The sequence below is a fragment of the Diadema antillarum genome, unplaced genomic scaffold (genome assembly GCF_040938485.1).
Source record: "Diadema antillarum isolate AM-2024a unplaced genomic scaffold, OU_Dant_1.0 seq00000697_RagTag, whole genome shotgun sequence".
In the NCBI taxonomy this organism is placed as follows: Eukaryota; Metazoa; Echinodermata; class Echinoidea; order Diadematoida; family Diadematidae; genus Diadema; species Diadema antillarum.
This window is the reverse complement of record NW_027271602.1, coordinates 441,027-453,233: the sequence shown is the minus strand read 5'-3', so window position 1 is coordinate 453,233 and position 12,207 is coordinate 441,027. Positions and strand designations below refer to the sequence as shown.

The 12,207-nt window shown below is 36.6% G+C and overlaps 1 protein-coding gene across 1 annotated transcript; it reads right to left on the bottom strand.

The window, feature by feature from the left end:
• Positions 1-6,346: 6,346 nt before the first annotated feature.
• LOC139737629 (signal recognition particle 9 kDa protein-like) lies at positions 6,347-12,137 on the bottom strand. The gene is made up of 3 exons (XM_071648302.1): positions 12,007-12,137; positions 10,943-11,011; positions 6,347-10,050 (listed from the first exon to the last, which is right to left on the bottom strand). Exons 1-3 carry the CDS (start codon positions 12,076-12,078, stop codon positions 9,961-9,963), a joined length of 231 nt encoding a protein of 76 aa, XP_071504403.1. The 5' UTR covers positions 12,079-12,137; the 3' UTR covers positions 6,347-9,960.
• Between the last annotated feature and the right edge of the window lie 70 nt (positions 12,138-12,207).

The following is a 12,207-nucleotide window of genomic DNA, read 5'->3' as shown; positions in this document are numbered from 1 at the left end:
CTCTTGAAAAACCCCAATATCTTTAGGGGGGACAGATGTCTTTTCCTGAACAGAAATTGGATCAAAACAATAAACTTAATTCAAAGTTAGGAATCCATTACAACATGTAAATTTGCGGTAACGTATCTGATTGGTGATCAAAAATCATATATGATGCTCTATTTCAATTCATTTTTACTCAATGAATGGCCATCATTTAGAATGTTCCTCTTTTTGTTTCGTATTTGACCGGTTTTGAAGTTACCGAAAACACATCTTTGAATGTATTACTTTGTGGTTGATTTTTCGGTTTTACTCACATGGAATTGAACACTTAATCTGAGAATGGCCCACAAGATACAGAGCTACAAAGTCTCATGCATTCTACACGAGACTCAAGAATTTAGGGGCCATCTCACGATCTCACGTATGACACCCATTTTTCTCACGCATAGGGCGAAGTCTGCAACTTGGGCCTATAATAATGAGCATAGCTCAAAAGATTCAAGAGATAGTTGCAATTGAAGGTATATTTCCCTTTTGTCTTTCAAAATAAGGTAAAAATAATCACTGAAGTGTGCACCTTATCGCACCATAAAGAGCTAAAAATTGAAAAAGCTCCCTATACCGTGGGAGGCCACAGAGGGGAAAAAAAACCTCCCACACCCTCGCTCGCGCGCACATTCGCGCGCCGAGCATGAAAATCTCACTCATAAAAATTGTTTGAACTTGGCGTCCCTGAAGATATCCAGTGCTTATTGAAACTAAAATGTAGCTCAGCATTAATCAATATAAACATTTTTTAAAACCAATACAGCAGATTATATTGATATGTATCTAGTTATTCATGGAGCTGTTAATTCATGACTCAGTCCTATTTATTAATACATATATAACTTACAATTACAGTATGAAACTTTATCAACAGTGGAAATACATGTATGTATTCCCTCTGACAAATTTCAGAGTGTGTAAAAAAAATACAGGTTCAAATTTCAATACACTGAAGCAAGGTCTAAATGTTTGGCACAAGCTGTAGGTACCTACGTCACACAAATCTTTTGTACAGTAGAATCTCAGTATACAGTAACAATTTAAGAAAGAAAAAAAAAACACTCATCGAATCGCGTTGAAGTGGTTGAGCATGCCAAAATCACAACCAACGAATTCTTTTTTTTTTTCTTGTTATATGTAATATAATAGTTTGTATTTTGATTTTGCAGAATTAAAAACAGGCAAAATTCATCTTACCCAACCAAGCATGAAAAATTACTGCACTTGCGCAAGCATTTCCACAATTACAGTACACTGTAGTACTATTAAATTGATACAGCCCTGATGAATGTCTTTGTTAAATGTATATACTCATTCTGTAAAGATTTCTACTGATTAGCCTCTTTGCAATGTTACAAAGTTAACAACTTTCTGCTTTATATGCCCAAACAACAAGAAAACATAAATATGGGTTGATCAAATTTTAACCTACGAATTCAAGATTTATTGGTTTAGCTGCCCTTCATTATATCATACTTATGTTGACCAGAGTTTGCATTTTTATAATAGGCCTACTGATGAAGATGTAGATTTCAGGCTGACCTGGAGATGTATCCTTCAGATCATGACTCGACCACATTTGGCACAACACATTTCTAGTCTTGAGATGTCGTGGTATCAACAATGTATTTTCAGAGAAAATATGCAAGGAATTCCAAAATCTGCATTGTATAAAAAGAGCATTTGACCTGGTTCCTCTAAAAGGCGCATAGAGAAATGCGCTTCCTATTCCTCTTATTTCATTGCCTTCAGCAACAAGTCAAGGGAATATTACTAATAGTGAATTTCTACTAAAATCTGCGTTACAATTAGATTGCTTTTATATTTTTGTGTCATTCTGCTATACTGTGACATCACATTGTAGATTTTTAGATGGCAGTGCATAGAATTTGCCACGAGTATGAAAGTTCAACCTTTGAACACTCGAGTATCCAATTCCTTGACTTCCATGCAACTGTCCGAGTTTTTGATTTTCTAATTAGCCTGGCGGTGCACAATCTGCATGTTTAGGGAACTTCAAATGTTGGTTTCTGTTTGGATATTACTTTGCTGTTCAGAATAAAAACACAAAAGAACTAGACTTAGAATTTGTCAACACTGACAAATTAGGTGATCCGATCTGTTTGGAAATCAATGATGTGAGTCCTGATCCAAATAGGCATGACCATACATGTTTTATCGGTGTTGAGGGGACATTGGCTGTGTGATGTTTGGATTCTCATTTAGAAAAGGGAGTCAGACCTGCCATCTTTGGTACCGAATTTCGTATACAGTAACGAAGATACAGAATGAAGTACAGTATACAATATGACCTTTGACCCCACTTTGCACACCCAAGATGACATCTGAGCAAAAAGTGGTTATTTTGTGAAATGATTCTTGTAACATGGTCTTTGCGTGTGCAAAATGTGGAAAAAGATAGGACATGTATTCACCAAGATACAGGATGAAACATTTTTTATCTTTGACCCTAATTTACATAACCAAGATGGTGTCCGATAAAGTAGCTGTTATTTTTTTGAAATAATGTATGTGACATGAACTAAACATGTGCAAAATATGGGGGTAATAGGGAATGTCTTTCTTGAGTTATTGCAAAGAAAGTTGCAAAAAGAAAGAAATATGAAAAAAATACATCGAAGCTAAGCTTTAATTTTAGCAAAGTGTTATGACGTGATTTCGATGTCGTATGAGTAAACGAAGGGCACATAACGATAGCGCAAAGTCTCAGCTACAACATATTAAAATCTAGGAGAAACTCACCGAAGGGTCAGTGAGCTAGTGCTCAATAAAGACAATCATGTCAATTTTCACATCTAGAAAAATTCCCTCCCATAGAGATAACACGTCATTACGAAGATACAGAAAGAAGTACATATGACCTTTGACCCCACTTTGCACAGACAAGATGGCATCTGAGCAATAAGTGGTTATTTTGTAAAATTCAATACATCAAAGATAAGCTTATTTCAACCACGTTTTTTTGACATGATTTCGTCTTCGTATGAAGAACAAAAGGCACACTAGCAATAGCGCAAAGTCTCAGCTACAACATATTAAAATCTGGGAGGAATTCACAGAAGGGTAAGTGAGCTAGTGCTCGATAAAGACAATCATGTCAATTTTCGCATCTAGAAAAATTCCCTTCCATAGAGATAACACGTCATATAGAGAAAAAGGTACATATGACCTTTGACCCCAATTTACACAGACAAGATGACATCTGAACAAAAAGTGGTTATTTTGTGAACTGATCCTTGTAACATGGTCTTTGCGCGTGCAAAATATTGGAAAGATAGGATATGTATTCGCCAAGATACTGGATGAAACATTTATGACCTTTGACCCTAATTTACATACCCAAGATGGTGTCCGATCAAGTAGTTGTTATTTTATGAAAGAATGTACGTGACATGAACTAAACATGTGCTAAGTATGGGGCTGATAGTCATTGTTGTTGTTCATCTATTGCACAGAAAGTAGTAGAAAGAAAGAAAAATAAAGAAAAAATTATATTATTTTATAGAAATTTAAAGGAGAAGCATAAAAAAATCAGAGAAAGATGAAGCTAGGAAAGGAGATTCAGACGAACTAAAGAAAAAGAAGAAAAAAGTGTTTAAAAAATATAAAAAAAAAATATTGGCAGGAGTGAGCTTCGAACCAGGGACCTTAGGATTACGAGTCGGATGCGCTATGCAATGACCTATTTCATGCTCCATAGGCCCTGTGTATTAAGCAAAATGACGCTGCATCGAAACTACGTGCCATTTTCAACCAAGTTTTTCGACGTGATGCCGACGTCATATGAAAAAATGAAGGGCACATTAACGATAGCCCAAAGTCTCAGCTATAACATACTAAAATCTGGGGAAAATTCACCGAAGCATAAGTGAGCTAGTGCTCGAAAAAGATAGTAATGTCAATTTTCACTGCCAGAAAAACTGCTCTCCCATAGAGATAACACGTAAACTGGTCAAATTTTACAAGGATACTTTCAATCCATTTTTACGAGGTGATGACGTTATCCAATCAAAATGTTTTTATTACATTAATGAAAGAACATTTCGTAAGCTACAACATACTGAAATCTGGGTGAAAATTGGCGAAATTTAAGTGAGATACGCTCGAGTGAATTTGAAATTTGATGACGTCATTTTGAAAATTTACTTTTTTTACTTTATTAAGAAATTTGATATCTTTTCATCATTTTTTCAGTATCGCCAACCCATGAAATGACATGTACAACTCACCAGCTTTTAAAATATGTAAAGAAAATGGGGGGTCACCGTTCATCCTGACGAGTAAAATCAGATTTAAATTTGGCGGTTTTTTGGCATAGTTGCACTATATATCGCCATTGACGCGCGCGCGGAATTTCAACTTTGACGGGCCCGTATGACGTCATATTGAGTCGGATTGACTTGAAATTTGATAGAAATATACCTTGGCATTTCAGACATGCGATGCGTGTGAAAAAACGGGAAATTTCTGTTGCATTTGAGCTGTGCGTGCGTATATATGCGCGCGCGTACGCGTCCGTCCGATTTTTTCAATTTTTCAAAAAATGCTCCAAATGGTCTGAAACGTGTGCAAAAAAAATTTGAGCTCGATTTGAGCATACAAATATTTCAACGCGCGCGTACGCGCACGTTTTAAGGCATAGATGAATTTTGAGAATATGAGTAGAATGCGCTTGACTTGAAATATATGTGACGTAAATTTCATTGAAAAACTCCATTCCATTAATGAGATATGATTGAAAATGTGTTTTCATATAATGACGTCATAGTGACGTCACGGTTGACTGATCACTATGATTTTACTTGCGCTGCCGTCTTTGCGATATGATACATATATGGTATAAGTTTGACATTGATAGGCAATGCACTTTCTGAGCTAACCTCTGCACAACTTTTGTCCAGAAATAAAGAAAGAAAGAAAGAAAGAAAGAAAGAAAGAATCCGTACAGATACAATAGGTGATCCGAGAGGATACTCGGATCACCTAACTATAAATTTCCCCCCTAAATTTAACAAATGGCCTATCATGAGGCTCAATTCATTGTACACCTCTTGCTTAAAATGGACGATTAAAATTGTATCACTTGTTTCATATATCATATATGTTGCCAATGTACCCTAACATATATATAATTATATATATATATATATATATATATATATATATATATATATATTCATATATGGCTATATATATGAGAAATAATTTACCCAAACTGTTGCGATAAGAAGAATAAGAATATTATTAAGAATATTATTCCTTTATCCCTTTACGAGACATCCTATACTGTATTCCAGTTCTTTGTCATTGTGTTTTGATTTGACATTTTCATGCCCTTTAATGTTTTATGTGCCTTTAAACACATAAAATACATATATCTGAAATTGAATGAACATTTTATAAGACACCCATGAGTACATGTACCGGTAGAGTCACTTCCATTCTGGCTGTTCGTGTTGGCTTTCAATAATACTGTACTTGTAAAGCTATGTATGTATTTGTCATTTTATTTTATGGAGTATTTTTTGAATTATTTTATCATCATTATCATTTTCATTTTTTATGCTGTTTTAACTGAAATGTTTGTAATTGTATACTGATGTCAATGTGTGTATGTGCATGTGTGTTTAATAAGTTTCTTGCTTTTGTGAAATAAAGAAACTGAAACTGAAACTGAAAAAAAAATCATACATACATGTATATGCATGTACACACACACGACACACACACACACACACACACACACACACACACACAATTAACTTATTTATAATCCCTTATCTGCAGATCAGGGTCCCGTTTCATAAAACTTGTTATCAATATCAAGTTACAATAGTTACAATAGTTGTTATAAGCTACTGAAATCCTTGCGTCTGATTGGCTGAGAGCAAATTTGTCATAGAAATGTGGCAGTTGTTACTGATAACAAGTCTTATGAAACAGAACCCAGATGGGACCTTTAATGAAATCTGCAATATCCTTTATACTATAACATTTCACTATTTCTGTGTATTAACTTTGTGGAGAAACTTCTTCCTACCGATTTTTTGTTTTAAAACATGGAAAAGATATGAACATGGATTGTGTTGCATTAGTAGAGGTTAAATATGAATTCACTGAAGAGCATTACTTCTCTTGTAAACTGCATGAGCATGTGTTTCCCATGGTTTAACTGGTATTGTGAACACAAGCTTTTGTGGAAGCAGTGGAAGCAGCTATACATACCAATATAGGTCATGAATACACTAAAAAAAAACATGAACAATGGGAGGGGGAAGAAATGCACTGCATTTTTGTCAGATCTTTTCATTTCTTTTTTTGACAAAAAAAAGAGAGGAGAATATCATAACATAAATGTACTAAAACGTGAATCAATTTACAGTGTACCACTACTTCTGTTTTAAAGCATAATGTCAGACATATCCAATGTACCATCCCCTCTCCCCACACACTATATCTTTTTCTCCTAACTTCTCCATTACTTGATATAATCTTGAGATTATTACGACCTATCAAATCTGAAACAGAAAGATATAATGTACACGTACAATGTAAATGGTACAAGAGTCAATCGACATAGAACTTGAGCACTCCAAGATAGCACACCTCCATCAAGCAGCCACCATTAAAATATCATCTATCCGGGGCAATATCTTTAACACAAATAATGAGGTACATATGTATAGGGACATCTACACAAAACATTTGTTGAAAATCTGGTCATCCATTGTTGAGTTATTGGGAAATTATATGTAAGTGTACTATATCCAGTATGATCCCCATGGCTTTTGGTCTTTACCTCATGAGCCCAAACTTAATTTCTTTGTTACTTCACTATAAACACACCCTGCAAGTCTGGTGAAAAATCTGACCATCTGTTCTTGAGTTATTGGGAGATTAAGGATATTTCATGTCCTTTATGAACCCTATAAACTTTGATCTTTGACCTCACAACCCCTGAATTAAATTCTTTCTTTATTACTTCATTATGAACAGTCTGCAAGTTTAGTGAACATCCTATCATCTTGTTCTTGAGTTATTGGGAGATTAAGCTTATTCTATGTCCTTTACGACCCCTATGACCCCAAATTCAATGTTTCTTTCTTACTCCATTATGAACACACCCTGCAAACCTGGTGAAAATCTGATCATCTGTTTTGAGTTATTGGGAGACTGAGCTTATTTAATGTCCTCTATGACCCCTATGACCTTTGACCATATGACCCCAAATTTCAATATTTCTTTCCTACATCATTATAAACACACCCCGCAAATTTTGTAAAACTTTGTTCAAATGTTCTCCAGTTATCTTGTAAACAGACAGACAAACATACAGAACTAAAAACATAACCATATTGATTAGAATTCAACTACATATAAGCCTGGCAGTATGAGCACAAAGATAAATTTGCTATATGGAGTATCCAAATAACATCATTTCTAATTCACAGAATATGTTTAATAGTTTGCAAATAGTGGTACCCTGAAGATGGGAGTACAGCATTACATTATCTTTTACAGACCAAGTAGTGTGGGGAGACATGGATGGCCCGATTAAACTGATCTTCATTCACTGCCCACCAGAGTACAAAGTTTGAAAACCATGATAAGTGTCCATCAGCAAATATGTGAAGTGAAGCACATTGGTAATAGTCAACTCCAGTCAAGATTCTTGGCTGTGTGTGAAAAATGTATAACAGGGATTCTTCATATCCGAGCCATGCCAGACTTCCCATTCCACGGTACAATTGTATCCCCACGCTACAGGTCTTTATGTCACACTACAAATTGGGTTGTCCTGGTTTTACGCAGATAACGGTAATGCACTTCATCTCTTTCATGATTAATCAGCTCATAATCCAGAGACTCCAACTCTCCCACTTTCGACGAAAGATCTCCTGCCGAAAGCCCATTTTTGCAAAATCTCCCGTTCTCCTGTGTGAGATTTAATTTTTCCCGCCCTGGCTCTGTGTCTCCCGCTTGAAATGATTTCTTACTTATTGCCATTGTATGTTGAAAAATAAGCCTTAGATAGCATGAAAAAGCATCTAGAACCCTAGAGCTTCCAGGGCCCTTAAGCGGGCCCTGGATCCCGGCCGCAAGGAACTTTGCGCTTGTGATGTGCGCACAGCGTACATCAAAATTGGAGTCTCCCGTTTGCTCTAGGAGTTTCAGGCGGGAGAATCTCCAGATCAGAAGGTGTTTGGGGCTGGAGTCTCTGATAATCTCTTCTGACAATCAGTATGCACATCACTAAAAATCACCAACATCATAACATGACTTTCATGAGAGTTTCTGTTTACTTCACAGTATACTGTGCACACTTATAATTATTCTTTTGGTTGCATAATGCCACAAAACTACTTGAACAAACAGGAATTCATTTGTTAAATATATGTCCGGAAGGCCAACCACGCACATTTATAACTATTCTTTTGGTTGCATAATGCCATAAAACCCTTGAACAAACAGGAATTCACTTGGTAAATATATGTCCTAAAGGCCCATATACAAGTATTTTGTACTATCTTTAAAAAACAAAACAAAACAAAACAGCTACACTGATCAAACTATTTTTGTGTCTGGAACAAATCACTTCTCCAAGTACAGGTCTGGCACAATCATATCCCTTGGACGTTGTTTTGATAGCTTATCCAATTGCACATACAAAGTGATAGAAACATATTATTGAATGATTCACAGAAGTACAGTAATATACTGTAAAACGAGGAATGTTCGTGTGCATTTTAATTTCGCGAATTTCGCGAGCACCAAGATTCACGAGATTAAAATGCACGCGAAATTTCTTGTCTACACTATATGCATTGAACGCCAGTGGCAATTCGCGAAAATTTCATGCCACGAAAAAGGCCGTCGGCTCCAATTTGCGAAAATTTCGTGCCGCGAATATATCATGTTTTACAGTAATCAGATACTTGCAACCTATTTGTCATTCTGTTGCTCAACTGACATCATGCTCTTACTCAACTTTGTCTAATAGAACAGCTCCATCTAAGACGCTAATTTAGCAGGCTGATCTGACAAATGATTATCAGTGTCAGCAGAAATGTTTCACTAAATAAAAGCTGTGAACTAAAAGAAAGTGAAGTTATTGATGGATATTTCTGTGAAATCATATACCGTTAAATAAAGCATTATGGAAGACATTTTCTGAGCAAATAAATCATCTACCATGGATTCTATGAGCATCTTTCAACAGCCTCCACTGGTATCTGCACATAATATCAAATTAAGTCATTTCACTTTTGCCCTCAAAATCATAAACTCTGCCAATTAGTGCCATTTACATTAATTTTGAAAAAAAATATGTCTCCCTTGTCAGTTCTTTTCATGTGAAGGTCACTCTGGAAAAAATACAAGTAAACTAAAGAGAAGGACAACAACACTTCCACTTCCAGTGGTGTGGGAAAAGTATCAATAGATTTACTCTAAACCTTTGAACAGAATTTTCAAAATATGAACAAATGAGCAAGATAGTTATTGGGTACAAACAGACTTTTCTGTTGTGTAAGCCATCTCCCCTGCAGCACGTGTGCAGTTAACTCTGTCATCCCTCGCGAGTCTCAGCAAACTATTTGCATACACCTGTATACAATATCATGGTAATTTGAGATGATGGTTATAAGAAGATTAAGAGGTGTATCAATACCTGCCCCAGCATGGTATGTGCAGAGCAAAAATGCCAATTGCAAATTGCTCCAATTATCCAGTATGCATGTATGTACACTGCCTTGTGCCCAGACTTGGGATACATGAGAAAACTGAGATGTCACTGAGTTTTAGGTAGTAGCTGTAGCAGCCAGTTATACTACTACTCTAACCGTTGTATGAAGTACAAACAAAGGTTCACATTTGTTACACGTCCATTGTGTTAAAAAGATATATTCATTTTGCTAGCATCAACCTCATCAATTGATTGGTGAACTTTTCTACTTTCTTCAGGTCTTGGCTGTGTTCTGTCCTGTACTGTAAGCACTGCAATAAAAAGAGGAATAAAGAATCAGTGAATTATAAAACAACACACGATATGACACTGCCAGCTTACTACACTTTAAATAGCCTGTATGTGAAATGAAACAAGAAGAACAAAACAATTGATAAGTGAAACTTTGAGTAACAAACGAAATGTGTTGCATATATCTGAATAACTTCACAACTGTCAAGTTGTTCATAGAAAAATAAAGGAGTTGTGACAGGTTATCTATTATACGAAGTTGTGCTACAATGTAGACTTGCACACAAAAAAGTGCATTTCAGACCTGACCCTGATATTTGATTCAAGATTCTCGTTCTGCCACAGTGGGCGGTACCCAAGTCAAGATGAAATACAAGTGTAACTCTGGTCCTTGGAACAGGTCTCCTTATGCAATGGTTCTACAGACCCTCCCGCCAGCTTGCCTGGGGCAACAAAAGTCCTTATTGGGATAGTAATAAGAATGGGCACTTGCCTGAACACAGTACGTTTGGGCAAGTGGGAGAAAGCAGTTTTTTTTTGTAATGCCCTGTACGACTTTCACAAAATTGGGTGAAATGTTTCATGTGTCGTCTCACAGAGTACAAACAATTCTTGATCTTTATCTTCTACACAATATATATGTGATGCATCATCACGTAATCCATACAGATTTCTAACTTCAAATTCCTTTTTTAACACATTGTCCACGTATGGAAGTAGAAAAACTTATACCTGGTATATCAATTTCAAGCTTAGCATCAAACAAATCTATATCTGCCCAAAACCAAAACCAAAAAAATTTTCCTGACATTACAGTAGGAACATATGGCTTTCATGATGACACATCACATTTACATTTCTTGGATCGCACAAAGTCAAAGTGAAATGTCTTATAGTGACAGTTATACCTACCACTTGATCATCTGTGACTTTTACTGACAACTTAGAATCGCAGTGTCTGTACTTTGTAACGATCCGCACCTGCAGGGTGGAGAGTTAGTAATACATTTAATTAGACATCTAGATGTAACCAACGAAGGCAAGAAGTTTTTCAAAAATGTTCCCCAATTTTTTTTTTTTTTAATGGAGATGGTGGGGGGGGGGGGGGGGGCAGTCGTACGTAGTCTCAGTCCAGCACCCATCAGAGCTAGAGGTCAGATCAGACATACAATCTTCAAGCGCACCACCACTAACAGCTTCATCGTCATTGACTAGTATCTAGCCCTCGAGAGGTCGAGTCCAAAGTTGGATTACCATTTTTCATTTTTTTTCATTTTTTGATAAGCACTGTATGGTAAGTCATCGACCACCTATTTTTAGATCAACCACCCTCGCGCAATGGCTTTCTCGCGTATAAAATAAAAAATATGTGTGGGACGGAGCGCAACACGCCGGAACATTTGAACATGAATACAAATCAAGAAAAATTAGGGGGATACAAGTAAATGACCTGAGGAAACAGGAGGAAAAAGAATTGAAGAAGATCTTCATTAGTAATACACTTAATTATTGTTAACACATATCTGCCCATTCACTAGATCTTCGTGCTTTTCAATGGGAAAATGGGCGGTCGGTTTAAGAAATGAGCTCCCACGGGCGCACGAAAAAAACCTCCTGACACCCCGTGTGTTTATCGCCGAGATTTACGTGCGTAGGATACGGAGCGACAATCTGAGCATGGGGTAAGGATCTGCGCTATTTTCTCCCAAAGTGAGACAAAATTGAGGTAGAGTGTTCTAAATCTGTTGTAGTGTTGAATAGTTTTCGGTGAAATGGTGGTTACCGGTACAAATAAAGGCGGTCGATGAGTAAATTAGTAGTACCGTAGTGGCGTAGCCGTAGGTCCAACCATACTGTGAGTGTTGTGTTAGTGTCAATACAATAGTCTCCAATTAATTTCCATTGGCATTGATTGGAGAAATTTTCTGATCATTTCGACTAGTTTACTTAGAAATTTAGAATAGATTTAGGCCTACCTTTGAAGGGTCCGAAAGGTACAACCTCTCTGCTGCTTTGGAAAATTCCTCCCAGGACGTGATGTACGTCATGATTTCTTTGCCGAATACTGCTGTTCTGACGAAAGAGTATGAAGCATGCACTGCATGCACATCACACACGTCCACACGGGACGGTGCATCGCATATCATGCCTGCTACCGCTACGACCGTTGAGGGCGA

Excerpts from the sequence above, each read along its gene's own strand:
- LOC139737629 (XM_071648302.1), bottom strand. The coding sequence starts at position 12,078 with ATGACGTACATCACGTCCTGGGAGGAATTTTCCAAAGCAGCAGAGAGG. Across the intron at positions 11,012-12,006 it reads ACCTTTCGGACCCTTCAAAG|GTGCGGATCGTTACAAAGTA; the intron begins GTAGGCCTAAAT and ends TCCACCCTGCAG. Across the intron at positions 10,051-10,942 it reads AAGTCACAGATGATCAAGTG|TGCTTACAGTACAGGACAGA; the intron begins GTAGGTATAACT and ends TTTTTATTGCAG.